Source organism: Lepisosteus platostomus, chromosome 17 (assembly GCF_059453375.1).
Source record: "Lepisosteus platostomus isolate fLepPlt1 chromosome 17, fLepPlt1.hap1, whole genome shotgun sequence".
Classification (NCBI taxonomy): Eukaryota; Metazoa; Chordata; class Actinopteri; order Semionotiformes; family Lepisosteidae; genus Lepisosteus; species Lepisosteus platostomus.
In genome coordinates, this window is record NC_142627.1 from 6,327,975 (window position 1) to 6,350,638 (window position 22,664).

The 22,664-nt window shown below is 42.3% G+C and overlaps 2 protein-coding genes across 5 annotated transcripts in view; one reads left to right on the plus strand and one right to left on the minus strand.

Annotated features, from left to right (window-relative positions):
* On the plus strand, window positions 1-13,982 carry LOC148645995 (uncharacterized). Of its 4 annotated transcripts, XR_015927887.1 has the most exons (11): window positions 1-195; window positions 5,638-5,709; window positions 5,849-5,884; window positions 8,080-8,367; window positions 9,084-9,207; window positions 9,915-9,967; window positions 10,573-10,615; window positions 11,625-11,665; window positions 12,036-12,074; window positions 13,636-13,765; window positions 13,892-13,982. XR_015927887.1 is itself a non-coding variant. In XM_088609712.1 (10 exons), the coding sequence occupies exons 1-9, from the start codon at window positions 81-83 to the stop codon at window positions 12,071-12,073; spliced, it is 810 nt and encodes a 269-aa protein (XP_088465838.1). In that variant the 5' UTR covers window positions 1-80; the 3' UTR covers window position 12,074; window positions 13,892-13,982. The 4 variants fall into 4 exon arrangements, 3 of the variants coding, with proteins under 3 accessions (XP_088465838.1, XP_088465839.1, XP_088465840.1); XM_088609712.1 differs by lacking the exon at window positions 13,636-13,765; XM_088609713.1 differs by lacking the exon at window positions 13,636-13,765 and having other exon boundaries at window positions 9,915-9,946.
* capn9 (calpain 9) overlaps window positions 12,468-22,664 on the minus strand; it is an 18,063-nt gene continuing 7,866 nt past the window's right edge. The window contains exons 6-20 of the mRNA XM_088609711.1: window positions 22,001-22,084; window positions 21,798-21,883; window positions 21,308-21,385; window positions 20,352-20,512; window positions 19,229-19,389; window positions 18,177-18,385; window positions 17,736-17,772; window positions 16,857-16,937; window positions 15,772-15,829; window positions 15,521-15,585; window positions 15,006-15,074; window positions 14,532-14,610; window positions 13,144-13,260; window positions 12,988-13,046; window positions 12,468-12,884 (exon numbers count right to left, since the gene is read on the minus strand). Of these exons, the coding sequence (XP_088465837.1) occupies window positions 12,858-12,884; window positions 12,988-13,046; window positions 13,144-13,260; window positions 14,532-14,610; window positions 15,006-15,074; window positions 15,521-15,585; window positions 15,772-15,829; window positions 16,857-16,937; window positions 17,736-17,772; window positions 18,177-18,385; window positions 19,229-19,389; window positions 20,352-20,512; window positions 21,308-21,385; window positions 21,798-21,883; window positions 22,001-22,084 (1,371 nt within the window). The 3' untranslated portion in view covers window positions 12,468-12,857. The remainder of the gene's footprint in view (window positions 12,885-12,987; window positions 13,047-13,143; window positions 13,261-14,531; window positions 14,611-15,005; window positions 15,075-15,520; window positions 15,586-15,771; window positions 15,830-16,856; window positions 16,938-17,735; window positions 17,773-18,176; window positions 18,386-19,228; window positions 19,390-20,351; window positions 20,513-21,307; window positions 21,386-21,797; window positions 21,884-22,000; window positions 22,085-22,664) is intronic.

Sequence of the window (22,664 nt, forward strand, 5' to 3'; positions counted from 1 at the left end):
GCTTGGCAGAGAGAAGATGCAGGCAGTGAAGACTCTGGTGGCAGCCTTCGGGCTCCTGGTGTAGGGAGGGTATTTTGCAAATGAAAACAGGGCACCAGTCCCCTCAAATGTCCTCTCAGCAAAGTCTAGCTCATGCTCACAGAGTAAGAGGAACAGTGCAGGCTGTGTGGACACCAGCTGGAGCAGGATACAGTGGTAGGCAACATCATGTTGGCACTGAGTGTTAGAAACTAGCTACAGTGACAAGAGATAGTTGTTTTCCCTGTGAACATCACAACATTTTATCCAACACAACATACATTTTGACCATTTCGACAGCTGGGTACTTTAGTGGAACAATCTGGGTGGGGAGCCTTAGTCTTCGGTACAACTGCAGTGTCTCACCTGAGATTTGAACCCATGACTTTCTCAGCTGCAGAACCATAATCTCTGCTCCACACCACAGCCTGGAAAAATGAGCATATTAGACAAGAAATTAGACATTTTAGAAAAGAAATTAAATTCAACAAGATGATGAGTTTCCATTGTTTTATTTTGTGTGGCAAATAGACTCATGTCTGTTTTCCATCACTGCAGCATCTTTCTTTGTTAGCCTCGGGCAGACAGATATTTTGTTCACTGAGCGCAAAAGCTTATTGTTTACATTCTGCCTTTGACTTAAATGTCCTTGAATTGCAGCTACCGGCTTACTGCAGTCTGAAAGCTTTTCACTTCCTTATTATCCCAATCAAAACCAGATAATAAACCTGTTTATTTGCCTATAACCCCTTCCGTACTGTTCGTTCACTTAAGTAATTCCATTCCTATCAGCCTAAAGTCCATCACCAGCCCTTGATAGTCAGCGGACTGATAATCAATTATCTCATCAATGGCCAGCGCAGCACAAGGAAGAGGCCTCAGAGCTGAGCCCAGAATATTAGGACCCTGGCCCCTTCTCCAGACAGACACTGAGCGCAGGCTGCCGTCTGTGAGTGGAGAACTCTGGGCTCCTTCATCCTCTGGGCTGTCTCCTGGTCTAGAGCAGAAAACATCTCACACTGAAACAGGCCAGGGACACTATGTCAAACAGTCAAAACTAATACCTGAAGGAGATGTTCCAGGGGATCCACTGGTGTTTTTCAAACCCTTTTAATATTTTGAATGGTTTCTATTGAATTTAAAACTTGCTCGTTTGGGGGCCTTAATTTCCTGTGAGATTGGCTCAGTGTGCAGACCTCCGCATTTTTTGTTCCAAACTTGAAAAGCCAGAAAGGGGGACTGTTAAAGACTGTTAAAGATTTCTTTATTTTTTGATAACCTTTCATTAAATCGGGTCCATTGGACCATATTTCAGTATTTTAACCCTAATCCCATCAATAGCCCCAACCAGACAATTACACTCCAGTGTACAGTAGCTTGGTGCAATGCTCAGCACTGCTTCCTGGGATGACAACAAAGTGAGCCTGAGATCTGGTGCTTTTCCCTTCATGGGGCTGTGACCACATGTCCCAGAGCCTGCCCTGCCCCTGCTGTGTGCAGAGAGACGGCCTCAGGAATACAGAGAGAGCCACCGGACAGCAGAGGCCTGTCCGTCCCATTGAGAGCTTTAAGAAGAGACAGGGGGGAAGACAGGGGAAAACACCATCATAGCCAGGGGTGGAAATTCCTGCAGTGTCCACAAGAGACCACCAGGGGACACTACATATGAACTGTGCTCCACTGAAAAACAGCTGGGCTTCAGAAATACAGTACCAATTATTTATAAATCTTTTATAATATTTATAGATTATCTAATATGTATATAATAAATAACAGTTTGTTATTATATTACAATGTTGTTATTGAATTGTTAACTTTTATATACTGGACTTTGAAGATACTTTATTTCAGTAATGTTCTTGCAGTTTACTCCTTTTCACTTCAATAATACATTTCCTGAGCTTGATAGTGATTTGTCTTCTTTGAAAATCTGTCTTTCAGATTTTCAAAGAGACATTTTTAAAAAGGCTCTATGCTGGAACTTAGGCTTAATGAATACTTTGCTTCTCATTGGTATCATTCAAAATTGCCTTTAGGTATTTATTATAAAATTGCCCCTTGCCAATGTTAACAATAAGACTTCTTCATACTGTAGTATCAGTAATGAAAATTCCTTGAAATTATTTTATCTATGAATTTTTTTTAATGACAGAAAATTGAACAAAGAGTAAAGCTGAAATCATTGCATTGAGTCTTTTAAGCAGTAAGCAACATGCTCTGGATAGCACCTTTATACACAGAGCAGGTAGGAATGTCACAATTACAGGTGCCTGTGCTCATCAGAAAAGAGAAGAGACTTATTCTTTGCACTGACATTACAGAAAAACACCCTGCATTGCAGTGCAATTGGTTGGCAATTGTTTCAGTTCACCCACATATCTAGGGCTGAAAACAAACTTTTAGTTCTGGATTTACGTCCTTGTGAATTTCAGAATTATTTTGCTCCAGTTTCATACACGCTAGTAGGTTTTGACAAGTGTCTATAACACTCCCCACACTGCCAGCTCCAGCCACATCAGTTATAATAATAATGTTTCTTTATTAGCCCTTTACAATTTCTTGCATTAGGAATTTGTCTTTTAGCATACCCCAGCTTTTTTCTCCATGGAGACACAGACATCAAGAGAAGCTTGGGGTCAGAGCACAGGGTCTGCCATTGTACGCCCTTAATTGTAAGGTTAAGGGCCTTGCTGAGGGGCCCAACAGAGTAGGATTCCTCTGCCAGCTGTGGGATTTGAACCAGCAACCTTCCAGTCACAGGCACAGATCCTGAGCCACAGTGCCACCACTCCACCCAGTTAGTTCACTACACTGCAAGACACTGGTTTAGACTTCCATCTGTGCTCAGTTCATGGACTCAGACATACCTAATCAATAAGACTTCCAGCAATTTCAGCACACAAACCTTTATACTGTCTTTAAGCATCTGGGTAATTTAGGTCAGCCGCCACATCATCCTGCAGGTCAAAACTGGCAGCCCACTAAAGCTCAGCAGGTGTGAGAGCTGACTAAGTGTATTAGTGGGGATATTATAGTGTAAAAAGGCATGGTCCTTCAGATGAGACATAAAACCGAGGTCCTGACTCTCTGTGGTCATTAAAAATCCCAGGGCGTTTCTCAAAAAGAGTAGGGGTGTAACCCCAGCGTCCTGGCAAAACTTCCCATTGGCCAATCATGGCCTCCTAATAATCCCCACATATGAATTGGCTTTATCACTCTGATCTCCTCCCCACTAATAGCTGGTGTGTGGTGAGCATTCTGGCGCACTATGGCTGCCGTCGCATCATCCAGGTGGGGCTGCACACTGGTGGTGGTGAAGGGGATCCCCATTACCTGTAAAGCGCTTTGAGTGGAGTGTCCAGAAAAGAGCTGTATAAGTATAAGCAATTTTTATTAATTAAAAATTTCCTCCATCATTTGTGACTAAAAAGCTCTTAATAGATCATCAAGTTATAATGAACAGACAGAGGTAGAACAATGTATCAGGCACTCCCAAATAATTTTCCCTCTGCATGAGCCTAATTGGCTACATTTCAGCAGACACATTTAAGGAAATGAAACACACGAACTAGCACAGAGTTGACGTATGACAGTGCTGTATTTCTGGTTATTTCTGTTAATATACAGTATGCTTTAATGTTTTAGAATAACATCCATTTTTGTGTTCCATCCCCCATAAGTATGGGGACAAATTAATTTAAAGGAAGGTAGTTTAAAAAAAATACTTGGCTGCAAATTGTTTGCACACAATAGATACATCAAGTCTGCAACCCACTGGCATCACCAAACTCTCGGTTTGTTCTTTTGAAATGCTTTTCCAAGCCTGTGCTTTTTCAGTTGGGGTTTTTTTACTTCAGTTTCCTTTTAGCAAGTGAAATTCATGCTTGATCGGACTTAAATCAAGAGAACTTGGACAAGTCTAAGACTTTCTACTATTTCTCCTGATGAATACTTGGTTGTGTTGGCAGTGTGTTTTTGAATAACTGTCTTACTGCATGAAGAAGCATCAACCAATGAGTCTGGAGTTATTTTCTTTTTACACAGGGAGACAAGATGTTCCTGTACACTTCTGAAGTAATTCAGCTAGTACCATCATTAGTTGCATCATCAGTACAGAGGTGTGAGCCAGTTCCAGACTTGGTCATTCATGATCATGCTCGACACTACCTACACCATGTTCACACATGAAGTGGCTGCAGTTCATTCCTTTCTCCATACTATCAGCTCGCCATCAGTCTGGTAGAGGTTGATTTTTGTCTCATCTGTCTACAACACTCTGTTATAGAACACTACTACCGCATCTCTGCGCTTTTTAGCAAATTGTAATCTGGCCTTTCTATTTTTGATGTTGATGAGAGTTTGCATCTTGTGGTGTAGCCTTTATAATTCTGCTTTAGTCTTCTGAGAACAGCAGATTGTGATACCTTCACCCCTGCACTGTGAGGTTGTTGGTAATTTTAGCCACAGTTGTTTTAGAGTTTTTCTTCACTGGTCTGATAATTGTTCTATCATCAGCTGCAGTTGTTTTCCTCAGCTGATCTGGTCATGGCCAGTTGCTAAGTACACCAGTGACTTCTTTCTTTTATCAGATATTTCAAATCGTTCGTTTTGCTACGGCCGGTTTCTGTGCTGGGGTTCTGATTGAATTCTTCTTTTCTTTCATAGACAGGTCTCTAGTCATTAGGTTGGTTTAGGCCTTCTGACTCCAAAGCAGGGCTGGATTTTGGTGTTCGTAGGCCCTAGACACTTTCACTCCAAAATGTGCAAAACGAGGGGTAAAGGCCAATTGAATGACGTCGATTGACATGATGCATTTTAAACTATTCTAATGCTAAACCACGTGATTGATTGAGGGAGTCGAGTGACCACCACTCCGATACTTTTTGTTTCTAGAACAGCCGCTTGATAGCGTATGATTATTCATTTGGAGCACCTAGAGTCGATTGCAAGCTTGTTGTTTCAGCTCGGTTGTCGTTAGTCATCAGTGTTTCCCTCCTTCGTAGACCCTAAACATTTCGTAGGCCCTAGGCACTGTGCCTGCAGAACAAAGGGAAGAACACGGACTAACTCCCACACGACACATTCCCAGCTCTTTTCTGTGCACAATCAATGCAACAGGAAAACACCTGATCAATAAGAAAAACCTTTTGTCCCAATACTTATGCTCTTCTGAAATGAGGGGATTGAACACAAAAAGTTCTGTTATTCAGTAATACAGTATAAGCACAGAAATAAAATATGACATTCTGCACGTTTGCCTCATATTTATCTTTTTATCTCAATCCAAATAGTTTAAGTATACAGTAAAATCAGCAATTTTGACTTCAGTGTCTCCATATTTATGAAGGCCATTGCACTGTATGTACTGTATAAGCACAGCCGTCAAATAACCTCTGTCTTCTTATTGCAAATGGAGACTCAGTTTACAGACAGTTTCCTTCCTATATTTGTCTGTGCGCGGCGATTCAAGAATAATCAGTTTCTGAGATGAACATTGAGATGCGTCACACCATTGGTTAAGTGGTCAATTGAATAGCAACATTCAAGTGAGAGAAGATCATTTTTGCTATTCCTTTTCCTGTTCTGCCCTCCTGAAACAAGGGTTCTTCTTTCTGTCAGCTCTCTTTCAGCAAGGTATCCTTGAGGACATGAACTCCTGTGGAATTCTAGTCACCACCTTACTCATCGTCTGTGAGTACCTGCAAGTGCTCTTTTTATCCCCGGCAAAACGTTTTTAAATATTGAAAAATGATTACAAAACTGAACTACAACCCAGAACTATTACAAATGTTTCTATCTAACTTACAATGTTCACTTTTTATCTCCAAAGATAGTGTGGCTGATCAGGAGAAAAGGCATCGAATAGGTAAGAAAATTAAATGCTTTAACTGTCGCCAGTCTCCAGTGACTGAAGTAAAGACAGCATTGAAAAGGCTTCTGGCTATCCAAAAGCTGCATGGCAAATTATTTCACCTTCTTTTAAAACAAAACAAAAATAAAAGAATAATCAGATAATGGTCTGGCATTAGACACTATGTACAATATGACGTGGAGGGTTTTACTTGTTTGGCTTAAAATGACTTTTGGAAATGTTTGTGTTGTTTTTTTGTTGTTGTTGTTTTGCACTAGGGCAAGAACGCTCACAAACTATCGCGATGTGTTTCCAACCCTTGAGTATTAAACAACACAGGTCTATGGGTGTCTTAACTGAACGAATATGCGAGAGAGGATTTATTTCTGTCGTTATTGGGACTAGAGGATTAGAATCCTGCACTACTGGAGATTCTTCTTCTCCACTTAGTTTCTGTATTTACATTAGACTAAAATTCACTCACTCCGAACAGCAGCTTCAGACTAACGCGATAAGAGACGTGGTTTCTTTTTCTTTGCTGTCCGTCTTTAATAAAGGTAAAAACAAATTTACCTTTGCGAGTTCCCCTGGGTTTTAATTCGTGCGGAACAGAAACTGCGAGAGAGCTGCATGCAAGGTTCAAGATGTCGCTACCTGAGAGTGCAAAGTCTGAAGAAGTTCTGGTTTTTGGTTTGGGTGCAGCAGTGAAGTTCCAGTTCTCATTGAACTAAAGCACAGACCTATGTCTGGGTGGGAGAAAGGTACCCCAGAAGCAGTTCAACTCTGGGTGCTCCGCTGTCTTTGCTAATGGAAGCTTGCGCTCTTATTGAAATAGAGCGAGCTTCGGGTATTCTGCAGAGACTGATGGTACAATATTATTTTTACACCCTTATAGAAAACAAATTTATGAGAAAAAGACATTGGGGAAATAGTGGAGACTGCATTAGCGTAGTATGAAATATATATATTGTGTCAATAAAGAAACAGAAATGTACACGTACAGTATCTGCATTACAAAAACAGTATAATAGATTGAATCACTGTGGAAATTGTCTCTAAGTGTCCGGTATTTTGAAAGAGAAGTGCTAGAATTCTAGTCATATCTAGAAGTTCACGATGGAAAAAATGTTTTTTCTATAAGCTCCATGGTTGTTTTCCTGATGTTAAGCTTTCAGTCGTTTTATTGACGTGTGATGGAACTATCAGTTTCAATACGGCTTCAGAACAAGGTCTTTCATGTTTACTGAACATCATGACGGGAAACACTGCAAAAAAACAGTCTCAGATTTAACGAGTATCTTGTTAATGTTTCAGTATTTACTCATCATACATTATCATAATATTCCAACAATAAATCATAAATATGTTTGCTGCATAATAAATGTGAATATGTTATCGTTGGCTTAAACCTTTACAGTATATTACTACTGATATTACTACTATAATATAAACTTCTTATATCACTACTACTTGAAAGACCTGGATTGTTTTGTACGGTTCCTGTATATCGCCCTTTCTTAGTAACTGCATAAAGATTACAAACGAGAGATGACTGTTTCACCCACATAAATTCACTGTTAATAGAAAATTGATACAAGGATCTCATCTGTTTCCTGAAAGAAGATGGGATATTAGCTGCAATAACATGGCTGTTCAGCTTCTTCCATACTTCTTCTGTAACCATTTGTGTAAACAAGTGCCTCCTGTTCTGGGCATTAAATCACTTCCAGGTAGTTTCCATTTATGACCTCTGGTTTATGTCTCACCGAAGATCCTGAAGAAGTCTGCTGGGCTGACTATCCAGGTGCCTTTGATGAGGATTTCGAATGCTTGAATTAGGCTACCTTACCGGCAACCTTGTTAAAGACTAAAGAGATTCAGTTCTTAGACTGTCAGAGTAGGACATTCTACTTGTCTGGGATTATATACAGTACACTGATTCCAGAGTTGCAATATCTTTTTTGTATCAAACTTGAACACTGAGTATTCTTAATGAGGTAGAAGTACGCTGAGCAACTTTAACAGAACATACTACCTTTTGAAAGAGTTTTGTTAATATCTCATTTCCTTAAAAAATACACAGCCTGCTTCCTGTTAGATATTGTTTTTCTGTGGTTTTGGGCTTGAAGTGCTTTCGCTTCAGTGAGTACACAAAAGATTAGTTTTTAATGTCTTCCTGTCCGTCTCTGATTAATAATTCAATTTGGCAGAGATCCGGCTACTGCAGAAGCAGCCTGTGCCTAAAGAAGGAAACGTGACTTTCCACTGTAAGATCCCAGGAAACAGCAGTTTAAGTGACAACCACACCTATAAGATCCATCTTCTTCGGGATGGAGATGTCGTCAGGAGCCACAAGTGGAACAGACGACAATCAGGAGCCGAGTTTATTATTCAGAGAGTAACCAAGGCGAACGAAGGAACCTACTCCTGTGAAATCAGTAGTGAGGGATTCTTCCAGTCATCACCGAGCCTCTCTTCCGTCTATCTTCAGGTGGCAGGTATGCGATCGTCCTGTGCTTAGCAAGGGTGAATGTGTTCAACTGCACCTGTGCTTTTCACTCTTCCAGTCCTCTTGCAATTTAAAGAGGTTTCATTGCGGAATGGCGGAACATTGTTGATTCTTTAGGGAGCACAAGCCTTTCCGGAGAATTCCGTTGGAAATCTGGGGGCTTTCACCCTGAGTGGGCGGGCCCTGTACTGGTCCCCGACTCACTTTCCAGTCAGCGGTTTCATTTTTTCTAACCTCGGGGGGTCCCGTATCCATTGCTCGGACAAAATAATGAAAGCAGTTAGAGTACTATGCCATGAACGTTATAACTTGACACATCTGTCTGCACACATTTACTGTGTGATAATTAAGGCAGCACATCCAGCTCCAGGTGCTGGGTTATGCAACAGTCTGGAGCTCACTATACTATACAGTATGTGAATTGGCTCAAATTGTTATGAGAAAGTGAATGCATATAGGAGAGCATCAGCCTGAATTACTGAGCCGTTTTACTTTAGATTGTTACTGCATATGCCTAACCCCTGCAATCGAGCATTGAGTAGAATATGCAAAGTCAGGCATCACCTGGAAATATTTTTTCTTGCTTGCTTTATACTCTTCTTGGGTACTTTTAGTTGTCTAGTTCAATTTCTTACATTTCCTTCTAATATTATTGTGACACATTACATATTAATACTGTATACTTTGCATGATTTGTTTTTTCAGGTAGTAACACATGGCCGATCATCGTGCTGGCAGTAGCAGGACCTGGACTCTTGTGTGTGTTCCTTGTCACATTCTGGGTGTCAAGGAAGTCGAAGACAAGGAGAACCCCGACAACACAGACAAGGTAAAGATGCTTAGGCAGCAGTACTACAGACTAGAGAAGAGGAGCTCTCTGTCACTTCAGTATCAAAGCGTTTGGAAATGGTAACCTGTCAATTCATAATAGACAATTGGTAATACAATTGCAGTTTTATTCTTGCACAGGCATGCTGGACACTTTCAGAACTCTGATAGCTGAACTGCAACTACACGCGTTCTTTTTTAAAAGAAACATTGATCAACAAAGTCAGTATTTGCAGCCTGACTTGGTGGGCAGGAAGGTAGGGGGAAGAGGTATTAGTGAGGTTTAGGTTCGTTTAAATAAACCTGCAATGTTTATTTGAGTACATTCCATCCATCATCACAAAATGGATTGCTCTGGTGAGGGGAGCAGCAACACTGATCCCAATCTCGAAGCACAGGGCCCAAGGCAGGGCCAGAGCCACACAAGGACAGCTCAGAGAGCTCACACTTACCACCAGGAGAAATCCCACATAGAATGCACCCCAACTTCAGAGACTCAAGAGCTGCGAGGATGCTGCACTAACTGCTGTATCACCATGCTACCACTGATAGTTGGGTGAAAGAAGTACTGTAGGTAATGGGACAGGCACCCCCAAATATTAAGTACAGAAGTCAATATGAAAGAAGTTTGACATTTCTTAAGCACAATACCTACTCCAAATTACAAGAGGTTCAGGCCTTCATTACATCTGTTTCTCTCTCCTGCAGGTTTAATTGTAATGCCGATGTTTATTATAATGGTAAGGATGTTTATTATAATGGTAAGTATCACACCAGGGGACCGGGGGCCTTAATGGGATTTTAATGGGCGAGTCTAGGCAAAACAGACACTTTTCCTCAAGTTTCCTCTCCTGGGCTCATCTTTCAGGTCCATCATGTCCTTCTCCCCCTGATGCAGCACATTTCAGAGGCCCTAACTACTCCTAGATAACAGAGGCTAACTGCCAGTATGGAGGCCTCAGCTTCCTTGTTTTACGTTTCACTGAACCAATTGTCTTCTTCCAAATGGGTCAGGTGACAGAGGATGGCAGGTCATTCCCTATTGCCTTCTGGGGAATGTGGTTTCAAACAAGAACCTCCATCTTGCATGAACCTACCATCCTCTGAATTGTCACAAAGGGATTCAACCCACACAAGACACTTCCACTTCTAGTGTTTTTCACAATCCACCACCTCCCCCACTTTCCAACCTCTTTTTCTTCTCCCTGTTGTAGCTTAATGGCCTTTACAGCAGGTGAATACCTCGCATTGTGATTTCACTAATGAGTCATGTCTCTGTTGTGCATTCCCTGGCAGCTAACCAACAGTGGAAAGTTTCAACGGCAGCCTCATGTTGTTCTAATTCACCCCTGTTTTCATTCCACAGTGGGACCACAAGTCAATGTCCCGAATAACCAAAACACCCAAAGGTAAGAAGATAAAAGATGCCAGTACTTTTTTGATAGGAGTCGTGGAAGCTCGGACGGCAAGGGTGTCTAGCTTCTGACCAGAAGGTCCCGGGTTCAATCCCAGGTAGGGGCAAGTGATGTAGCTTGCTCTAATTCCTTCCGGATGGCTCCCAGGTCCACTCTGCCTGCTTTCTGGGGGTTAATCCTTCTGGGGGTAATAGGCCAGCTGGACTGTGATCCTGACCACATCACCTCCACTTCTGGTGTTGTATGGTTAAAGGAAAATGGTGGCCCATTCCTCCATGAGCCTTTATGGCCTGAAAAGGGACCTACCTACTTTCTTGATAACTATACTATGAATGCCACAGCAAGTCAATCAATAAGGTACTTCTCTGAGATATTCAGCCAATATGCTACGCAAGTGGGGAATCTTGATTTATCAACCAGCATGGTCTCCTTGTACCTCCATACACTCCTGTCACCACCTCATGATGTTACGGATGTGCCCTTGGAAGAAAACGATGTTGGTTGATCCCCAAGTCATTGCATCTCAGCCCTGGTGTAAGTCTGCAGTTGACCTCATTCGGCCAAGCAGCTGGAAAACCAGCAGCGCATTGGTCAATGGTGTTTTGATCTGGACTATAAGGTAGGTAGGTGGTGCAAAACCCAACAGCTCTATGAGCCAACCCTGTGGACGCACCGCTGTGGAGCAGAAAGGTGTCCTTTGTCTCTAAGAGCTGCCTTCATCTGCAGGGCAGCTGCCATTACAATGAAGGAAGCTCTCAGGGGTCTGGACTTCAGTGACGTTCATGGGACCTGAGCTGCAGTGCATGACAGGCGTGGGGACCGAACAATTTCATTTCATTATGAGGGCGCTCACACATTTACTATATGAGGCACCAGTGCAAGTGGGCGGGGGATTAAGTTGAAAAAAATAATACTTTTCTCTACTTGTGAAGAGTACTTTGTAGATAATTCTCTGATTCCCTTTATTTATACACTTACCAATGGACATGTCTTTATTTTACAGTCCCAGCAGCCCAGACTCTTATGCTGTATACTACATACTTTGTAAGTACAGCATTGTGGTATCCTACCAGCAGGGGGAGTATGAGGGCATTGTGGAAAAGGAAGGGACCTACATTTAGTCTGGAGTTACAGATTACACTGAAGACCCACAGGCATTTTAATGTCATGAAGGCAGATTCAAAGATCTGCTTGATGCTTCTTGCTTTTAATTGCTTACTTAAAAAAATACAGAAACATTTTTCACTGGAAAGCAACATTAAGGATTGAGAAGCCTGCCCTCCCTGAGTCATGTATGAAGGAAGTTTTGTTGCTCTTTTCCTATTAGAAACCCTGCTGTTGATACATTGATTATGAACACACCTCACATCAAATGTTATACTCTCACCCAAGTCTTTGTCACGCTTCATTTTAGCCACGGGAAAAAAGGAAAGTCAAGATGGCTACCCCTGAGGTACAGTATGCTTTTCTATTTACCGATAATCTATGTTAATTAAGAAAGTTAAGAATGTTTCCACATTTAAAACAAATGATGAAAATATCCATGTGTAAACATTTTAACAAAAGGACACGTAAATTCTTATGCTTTGAAGAAAGCAACAAATTGCGCTTCAAGAAAACAGTCTCTGAAAATAAAAGTCATCACTACATGTTGACCCACGGTTTGGTGAACAGAGCTTAGATGAATTTCATGAACACTAGACCTTTTTGCCCAGTTTTAGCAAGCTGATTTTGGAGAAATAGTATTAGACTTTTCAAGGATCTTCCCTTTGTTCGGTCCAGTCGCAAGCATGGAAAAGGTTCCATAAAACTCCTTACATTACTTTCATACATGAGACAAAGAGAATCCATGGGAACTGCATTTTATTATTCTTTCTTCCAAAGCACACCTTGGGGATTAGCACATTAGTACTAGCGATTTAACCTAGTTATTCCCCTTTGATCAAATTGGGATGCCTGTGTTGTGTCTAGATGGGCACCGTACAAGCATGTTATTAAGCCAATTGAAAAACCTTTGTGTTTAATATATGGAGTTGAGCAGAAGTACTGTTATTTAGTTGGCTGTAGCCAGGTGCCAACAAAGGTTCAGATCCTCAGACATTGAATATATTGTTCTAGTGTCCACTAGAACCAGTGAGCTGACAAACCAAGCTGTACTACAGATCTCTTTGCTTTCCTCCACCAGGGTGAAACACTGTTCAGTGTCTTTCACATTCCTCTTGTGCTCTTCCACTCTTCAGATGTTCATAGTCAGGTGCAAGAACTGGAAAAGAAAAAGAAATTGTTGGCTGCACACTTTCACAGAAGCCACGGAACATGCCGTGCTACACGCCACGCTCTCGCCACAGTTTCTCTGTCAGTCCTACCTGCTGGAAACCCAGGGAGATCTCTCCGCTGTTGTCTCTGTCAAGTGCCTGGAAAACTCCTATGGATGAGGGAAAGGGATTTATTTGAGATTTCTTTATCCTGGCTTTGCTCGGTCCAGCTTGAACATTGAGGTCTGTTTAAAACAGGCAACTTACTCAACATGTTTTCAAGCCGAACGACGCATGTGAGGAAGTCGTCAAAGTCGATGTTGAACTTCGAGTCAGCGAATCTCAAGGCCAGCAACTGCAGGATTTTGTTGTTGAGACGGATCCCTGCAGGTGAAAAGAACAACAACACATCATGGACAATTCAGGAAGTACCGAGCTGTGCTCATACAAAAACAATTTTTGAAGACTTCATTAAACCTCATCACATGAAACAGAGCAGAAGAATAAGGACACCAAGTGATTCGCTGTTTATTATAGCCCTGGTCTCAACGTTCAAGGCCCCCCTGCCCATCAACTCATTGATGTCTAGAGTGTCTCGCATGGGGCAGAGTGCACCCTCACCCCCTGTTGCATAGACCCAAAAAAGCACGTGGAGGCTGAGGAGGAGTCCAATTCAAGCCTGCACTAAGATCATGTTCCTGTGAGAATAATCTGTGGGCATGTCATTACAGTTTTAACCATCCTATATTCCTTCTACAGATTGAGTGTGAAGTGAAAGACAAGGTTCTGGTGCACGTGGAGTGGCTGTGTGCAAACAAGAATCAAATATCCAGAGCTGTGCTTGTTCTTCTCGGCTGAGAGTAAATCCACCGAACTAAGGGACAGCAATGTGAGTGGGAAGCCACTGACTGTGAATGACAGTGACTAAAGATGTGTGTCTAGTGAAGGACATTCACAGGACGACCCAATGTGCAGAATTATAACTTCTGTCACGTCTCTGTCTCTTGTGTTCCAGACCGAGAGAGCCTTTGCCGAAGAACTCATCCATACTGACAGCTGTGATTCCTTCTGATCAACATGAGAATAAACTCTATTCTGTCAGGCTGCTTGAAGAGTCTGCATTCACTCTGTTGTTATGGGCCTCACTTTCTGCTCATTGCTTCTTAATGGGTTTGTTTAGAACTACAGAATTACTGTTATGTCACAAGATTCTTGGTTGGGAAAATGCTAAATTTAATCATCTTATTTTCTCCTAACACTGCCCTGATGTGCGTCGGTATTGAGTCAGCTCAGTTCTGTGTATGGCCTGACATATTGAATAATTTTGTTATTAAGAAGAATGTCAGGCATGCTTAGAGGCAGAACATCTATTCCTTAGTACTCTGAACAAAATTAAATATATCACCTAAGGAAACAAAATACATTCAAATGCAAGGGGGTGAATTTAATGACTACCAACGACTGCAGACACAATTTAAACATCAGATTAAACTTGAAAACAGTTTAATCACAACATAGGGTATGGAAAGAAAGAAGAAAGGATAGGGTACTTGTTTACGTTTAAGCAGCTATAAGATCTTTAAGAAAAGAAAGACCCACAGGAACCCAGAAGTTTGTTTCAGTAAATATTATTTAAATAAAAAAAAAATTCTCACCTATTGAGCTGAGAGCTGCTCTCAGTTCGTAAGAAGACAAACAGCCGGATCGGTCCGTGTCAAATGTCAGAAACAACATCTATAAACAAAACAAAATGTGATTAGGTCATATTATAAGACTTCTTCAACTTTAATTGTCCATCAACTTGCCCAGTGGTGAACCCACCACAGCCTGGGGAGCCCGAGAGTTTTCCACACCAGCGTATGGCGCCCATCTTGTGGACTGAAATTGGCCACCAAGCCAGCTGCTCAAAGCTCAAAGCTACAGTAGCTTTGACTGTCAAAACAGCAGGCAATCACTGCAGTAAAGATGCATTCTCACTTACTTAATATCAGCCCTGTGTTCACATCTCCTCCCACAGGATGTCAGGACTATTCCAGATTCATTACACTCTGTTCAAAGAGGGTCCTATGGCTGACTCTATGGATTAATGAAAATCCTGTGCACATTTGTATTATTTTTTTCATACTTACAATCCATTTCTTTAACTTATCCCAAAAGATTTTGAACTCCTGAAACTCAAGTTTTCCAGTGTTGTCAGCCTGTTTTTTTTTTTTTGGTCAAGCAAAATTCATACTCCAGTGAATAAAAAATAAGAAACTACTCAATGCACAACTGATGTTATCACAATGTGATATATATTTGCATGTTATATAATATCGCCACCTATCTATACTTTTAATCCTGTTTTCACATCAAATTTATAATATAATATTATAAATATAATATATAATAAAATAATTTATAATATAGACATAACTTTCTACTTGGGAAAGAAATTTTAATGTCACAAATGATGCAAGAGGGAGCAGGTCTCAATTATTTGATTGTAATAATAAAGAATAATTAGCTCAACACAACATGAGGTCAGGAGAGGATCTGCAGGTCCTCCGAGCTCCCTTGAAACTTTTGGCTCTCCAAAATTTTATATAATAAATCATTGGTCATTTATCCAACATTTCCAGTCAAGCAATTTCAAAAAGGATACATCCATCAAATTGATAATGCTCTGGCAAGTGTTAAGAGTAAGGCCATCAAATTTGATCTCCTTCCCTAAAAAAATAAAATCAGAACAGATGTTATAATCATAACCTGAAAGTTTATGGTATGAAAGAAAATGGTGTGTTTCTTCATCCAACTGGCAAAATTCTTCACTGTAACAGAATACAAGCAGAGTTGGTGGAGTTATTACATGCTTATGCTATATTGTTGGTCTTTATCTCCAATCTCACTACTCACGTCTGCTCAGGACACCATTCAGTATCTTCTGAAGTTCTTCTGCACAGATAGCCATATCCTAGGAAGTAAAGAGAAACATTCACTTCACTCGTTCGCAGTCCTTTTAACAGACCAGCCCTCAGAGCCACACCCCACACTTCTGCAAATCCACAAGACTGGGAAATCAGCAGGATGAAACAGACTCAGACGAGCCCTTCAGAGTTTGCATCACTAAATGGAGTTTGAAATTTTCAGACTATAATCCTCTCAGGACACTTTATTCTTGGTTGTTGTTATTCCTAGTGAAAGCAAATGCCAAACCATTTTGTCTGCTGCATTTGTCAGTCACAGTGTAATACACAGAACAGAATAACACGTACAGTAGATGTAGCTCTGCATCGTCTACACTATCCACTGAAGTGGTTAATCCTAGCAAAGATCCCTCTAGTTTAGAAACTGTTGTCAGAAATTCTCAGCTGTTCCCAAACACCTGGGAACACACCTGGAGCGCAGTCTGAAACATGTATGTCTGATATCAAGCTACACAACTGACACCTTCAGCTGGCTGCGCGGATGTCTGTCAGATCGGACATTGGAACACTCCTCAGGGCTCCTCAGTGGAAAGGGGTAGCTCATGGCTTGTTGCTCAGGCCTTGTCATTTCAAATGAACTGTTAAAACACTTCTATTAGCTAATGATGGGTGTAAAATTGAGTTCCTCTCCAAAAAAGCAATCCAACTCAAAATCTCCTTCTTTAGAAGGGTTTTCATTTAACTGCTTTGCTTTCCTACTGAATTCCAAGCCCTTATTGTAACTGTTATACTGCTGTATCCTCTCATGGTTATTTTTTCATGTAAAGTGCTTTGAGAACCCACTTTTAAAGGCACTATATAAAATAAAGTTTTTTGCTATTATTTTGGGGGGATTTAAATTGAAAACTTTCTGAATATAAGGACTTGAACGAAGAAACCAAGAGCTCAGCTGAAGGGAATGTCAGGAGAGCAGGCTCCCACGGTGATTTAGTGGCTGTGGTTTAGGATAACGTCCCAGCGTTACCAGAGGACACTGCTGCAGCCTCCGAGCTTTGTCCGCCCCGCTGGTCTTACCGGGCCTGCGATCTGCTCGAACAGTCTCCTCAGGCCTTTCTCCTCATTGCTCTCCTCTTCCTTCGGGCTGGGCCTGGGTGGCTGGGAGGACACCACAGTCACAGTGAGAAATCACACTCACCAATGATGGAGAGCTGTCTTACAATTAAAATATGGAATAGATCTGGAACCAGGTCTGACAAGAAACAATGTATCTTAAACTGAAAAGAGGTTTCAGTCACTCATTTATTTCTGTGAGTCGAAAAGAGTTCCAAACACATTCATGTTGTCTTATCCTATAAGTGTTGCTGTGAGTTTTTCGAAGGAAAAATGATCTGGTTCTAGATTCAACTAGAGGACTGGGGATAAACATGTTTCTACTTTGTTTCAAGTGGGATAGATTATTATCTGTCTGAGACAGCTATTCTCAGCAACCAAGGACTCAAACTGCATCACTATGTACTGCAGCAACACTTGTATTGTCCTGTATTGCCCAGTATTGTCCTTGGCAACAACAATCATAGGACTACAATTTCAACAGAGTTAAGCAAAGATATCAAAATATTCTAAAACAATGGTAAGTGAGAAATTCCAATTTGAAATGCTAGTGAAAACTAAAAAAAAACATCAGGCATTTCTTATGGTAAACTTACATAAGGTAAAATGTATTAAAACCAGATGCACATAAAAGGGAAATGTTGATCAATTCCTTAGTATGATATGCTAAAGCAGTTTTCTGCATAACGATAATGTACTGAGACAATATTATTCCCATTTGATTGTGTTTTTCACAAAAAGAATGTTTTGTGTTTGTACTTTTTTGCTTGCTAGCAGTCGACATAAATTAGTAGGCTTAATTAGCCTTATCCTTAATCAAATTAACGGTCGATTTTGACTCACTTCTGGTAGATCTGCTTCAATTGTACTCCCCATCTCCCTGTGGAGAAGAGCATGATGTGAGAAATGCCCACCCACACATTAAAACTTCGTCTCAAATATATAATTGTTTTTCAGTAAAACATAGAATGAAAATAAGAGAAACTGTATAATGAAAAATAAGTTAATGAGTCATAGATAGTTAAAAGCTAATGACAAGCAGAATTGCCTCAAAGCTCCAGAATACTTGAAATACTCTGTAGGATACTTATTGTACAATTTGTGCAACAAGTAGCGACTAAATCCATGCTGAAAAGTGAAAAGTAAAAACAACATGTGAACTCATGTCCAAATGTCATGGTGAAATACATCAGCCAGTGTTCTAGAGTCGTGCAGGCAGGTCATTTTCGTGTCTGTCCCACTTCAAAATGTCCTTTCTGCCACACGCAAGAAGGCGCTGCTTACACAGACTCGGCTTTTTTCTCTGAGAAGACCCTCAGCAGGAAGTCGGCTTCTTTGTGGGGCTGGAAGATGGTGGGGACGATGATGTACTGCCCTGGGGGAAGAGCGAAGCGCTCGGACACCTCCCTCAGGTTAATGTAGGTCTTGCTCCTGGCTTTGGACGGGTTGTAGCGGAAAAAATCCTTTGAGACATGATCCTCCCCCTCGGGGGCCTGGAAGAGAATATGGGCCTTGACGTCAGCAAGAGGTTGGCTCTTGGAATTCGCGACCGGGATGTCAGCAGTCATGCTAAGGTTGGGCTCAGTAGCACACTGTCAGGTTTGTTAAGGGGTATGAATTCGAATATTTCAACAGCTATAAATCACACTGACCTCTGGGTGACCTAGCAAGGTCTGTTCCTGCCCCTACCACGTGCGTGTGGGCGGGGCACGACTCTCCCCTCACACTGGACAGTGTGGGCGGGATGACATCTCGATAGTATGGTCAATGTGGGATACGGACTGTGCGTGATGTGGACAGTGTGTAATGTGAACAGTGTGGGAGGTGGACAGTGTAGACAGTGTGGGAGGTGGACAGTGTGGACAGTGTGTGATGTGGACAATGTGAACAATGTGGGAGGTGGACAGTGTGGACAGTGTGGGAGGTGGACAGTGTGGACACTGTGGACAGTATGTGATGTGGACAGTGTGGACAGTGTGTGAGTGGTGTGTGGATAGTGTGGGATGTGGACAGTGTAGGAGGTGGACAGTGTGGATATTGTGGGATGTGGACAGGGTGTGATGTGGACAGTGTAGGAGGTGGACAGTGTGGACACTGTGGACAGTGTGTGATGTGGACAGTGTGGATATTGTGGGATGTGGACAGGGTGTGATGTGGACAGTGTAGGAGGTGGACAGTGTGGACAGTGTGGGATGTGGACAGTGTGGACACTGTGGACAGTGTGTGATATGGACAGTGTGGATAGTGTGGGATATGGACAGTGTAGGAGGTGGACAGTGTAGACAGTGTGGACAGTGTGTGATGTGGACAGTGTGGGAGGAGGACAAGCAGACAACCTCATAGATCGTGAAGCCGATTGTTTCCAGGTCCAGCCCTTCCTTGCGCAGCTGGCGCCGGTTCTTCTGCATCAAGGCGACGATGAAGGTGCACACATCATCGTCATCGTCGTCCGCGTCGGTCAGGGTCACCTTGAACTGCGGGTTTGTCCAGAACGTTTCTGGCGAAAAGGGGCAGACATACATGTGTGCACACACGTGAGTAAAATGAAAAGCACAAAAGTGGGAAATAAGAAATAAAAAGAAACAATCTGAGGACAGGACTGCAGCTGTGGTGCAATGAGCATCAGAAATAATAATAATTCCTGAACTGATACAGCACTGTTCATCCCCAAAGATCCAAAAGCCTTTTACATAAAGATGGAGACCCACTTATCCAGCGCTGAAGTGCAGCCCCACTGCACAGCAATTGAATGAAGGCGGAACTTTAAGACTGAGCATGCCTGGAGCAGAAATTATCCAGGACCCAAGGAATATCACTCCGGCTCTTACAAGCAGTGCCATGGGTTACCTTTCATAACCAAGCAACCAGTCAGACATCGCTTTAACGCCTTATCCAAGGGATGGGGCCTCCTACAATATAATGTCTCCTGTCACCTCAGTGGGGTGGTGGTTTGGAAATTCTGCTCCAGAGGTAAGAGCGCTACCTACTGATCCACCAATGCCGTTCAACAGGTCTGTTTACACAAAGATCATTTTGTTTGGAAATTTTAACTCTCTGATCACTCTCCTGATCACTCTCCTGATCAATAACCTCCGGGGCGAAGCGGTGGCACTGTGGCTAAGGATCTGCGCCTGTGGCTGGAAGGTTGCCAGTTTGTATTCCACAGCCGGCAGAGGAATCCTACTCCGTTGCCCCTGAGCAAGGCCCTTAACCCCATCTGCTCCAGGGGTGCTGTATAAATGGCTGACCCTGCGCTCTGACCCCCAGCTTCTCTCTCCCTGTCTGTGTGTCTCATGGAGAGCAAGCTGGGGTATGTGAAAAGACAAATTCCTAATACAAGAAATTGTGTATGGCTAATAAAGTTAAATCTAAAATAAAATATGTAGATTTATATAAGTATATTACTCTCCTACTTTTACCATCGGTATGCATGGCCCATTCTTCTGCCGATCTGCTTACCAATGAAATTTCTGCAGCCCCCAGCGGTTGAACCCCGAATCCAGCTTCCTTCAAATAAGGTCACTTCCCAGCTCCGCGCGGTGTCGTCCGTTAAAGAGTCAGGAGAGAGGTTGCAGATCTCGATCTGGTCGTAATTCGTCTTGAAATCCTCAAATTCCATCCTGAAACATCCAGCCAGAGAGAGGTAAACAATGATTGGAAATAAAAAAGTATGATTTTCATAAAAGCACAATAGAAAATCAACTACAAACTACAGTTCTAGACAAATACAAGGTAAGGAAAATGGAATTTACTGAAGCACAGCCTATTGCTGATATGAAACGGCTTAAAACATATTTTATTAAAATTGTTGATGCTTAGATAGGTCATATTCTTTTGAACACTATTCAGAAAAAACAATTACAGATCTGTTCCAAAGGTTATGTACATTAGTCTATATAAAACTGTAATTACGTCTATAATTAATTAGTAGATGCGTGTGTGAACCTGCCCTCTCAGACATCAAACTGGAAGTACTGTATATGTCTAAGATTTTGATGTCAAGCATTTTGTCCATTTTACTCATTTGTAGTATGTTTGGCATGAGGAATGTACACTACATGTTTAGTGTCTGGATATATTTAAACTCCTTATTGTGCTGAATAAGATAGATCACTATCAGAAAGCGACTTCTTCCTGGTGAGGCTCATAGCAACCTGGAGCCTTTCCTGGTGAAACACAGGGCAATAACACACACAAAATGCCATGCAAACACATGAGGAAAAGCACAGAAGGCAGCCAGCATAGTGCAGATTCGAACTCAGGACCCAGAAGGTATACAGCATGGGCACTGTGCTTCTACCATCTGCTTCTGCCTCAGATAGATGTGCAGAGCCACTGAAACAGACTGCCTTGAACTTTCATATCCCATAATGTGTACTTGGACTGTAGCAGGAATTAAAAAAAAACATATTTACCAAAATTCTCCATCATCCAAAGCATTCTGGTTGAGACGCTTTTTCTCTTCTCTGTCAACCGCACTCCACTCCCTAGAGCTGTGAAAAGCCCAGGAAGACACTGCATCAGGCACAAACAAAAGTACAACTATTATTGATCTTTTATCAGGAATTGTTTTCCTTGACTTGAATCCGCCTGGGGTTGGCACTTCCACCTGTGTCAGATGAATGTTCCTTATCTGTCTGTGACAACAACACTCGTCAAAAAACATGAACAGACACTCAAAGCACTAAAGATTAAAGAAGTATGAAATATCCCTCAGAAAACAGAGAATGGCCTCTCTCTGTGTATGCTGCTTGTGTTACTACCATAAGTTTAGTTTTCTAATAATCATAAATACATACATAACTGCTTACAGGGTCACCGGTGCACAAACACTATAGCGTTTTTTCCATAGTTGACAGCAGCTGCTGCCCAAATCCCAGCAGCAGCGAGAAAGCCTTCACTTACTTGTCACTCCAAGGGCCGTTCCATTCCACCTGTCCCCAGGGATTCCTGACCCGGATCAGCTGCACCTTTCTGTCCCGGTAATTCACCTGCAACACAAGGGCCAACTGAGGATGCGCGGCCAGGACCAGAGCTTTCCCCTCCCGTGCTACAGCCCCAGGGGACACGGACCCCCTCCCCCCAGGAGAGCACGGCTCGTCGGCTACCTCGTCCAGCCCGGTTATGGAGTAGGCGTGTCCCTTCACAAGGCCCGTGGTGGTCCGGGCCTCTGATTCTGCAGAGCTGCTGATCTGAGGACACACAAACACAAACGGGCATTACAATCAGACCATGTACAACCATACAGAGAGCTCTTCAAACAGGTACTCAGGTAGAGCGGTGGCACTGTGGCTCAGGATCTGCGCCTGTGGCTGGAAGGTTGCTGGTTCAAATCCTGCAGTCAGCAGAGGAATCCTACTCCAATGGGCCCCTGAGCAAGGCCCTTCACCCCAACTGCTCCAGGGGTGCTGTATAAATGGCTGACCCTGCGCTCTGACCCCCAGCTTCTCTCTCCCTGTCTGTGTGCCTCATGGAGAGCAAGTTGGGGTATGTGAAAAGACAAATTCCTAATACAAGAAATTGTATAGGGCCAATAAAGTGATCTTATCTCATCTCTCTTACTCTGCAGACATGGCTCATAACAGCCTCTCAACCAAGTGTCGGAACTGTGTTTCTCTGTCCCACTACAACATGCTTCTGACAGGAGCATCCAGTTCAAGAGCATTCCTCTACCATACACATACCAGACCCACACCTTGTATCTACCCACAAGATTTTCTGAATGTGTGTAAAACTCCAGCACTGCGGTTGCCTTTTCAAACTACTGTAGCT

Bases quoted from the DNA above. Each gene is read 5' to 3' on its own strand.
- LOC148645995 (XM_088609712.1), top strand. From the start codon at position 81: ATGAAAACAGGGCACCAGTCCCCTCAAATGTCCTCTCAGCAAAGTCTA. The intron at 5,710-5,848 runs GTGAGTACCTGC...TTATCTCCAAAG, and splicing joins CACCACCTTACTCATCGTCT to ATAGTGTGGCTGATCAGGAG. The intron at 9,208-9,914 runs GTAAAGATGCTT...TCTCTCCTGCAG, and splicing joins ACCCCGACAACACAGACAAG to GTTTAATTGTAATGCCGATG.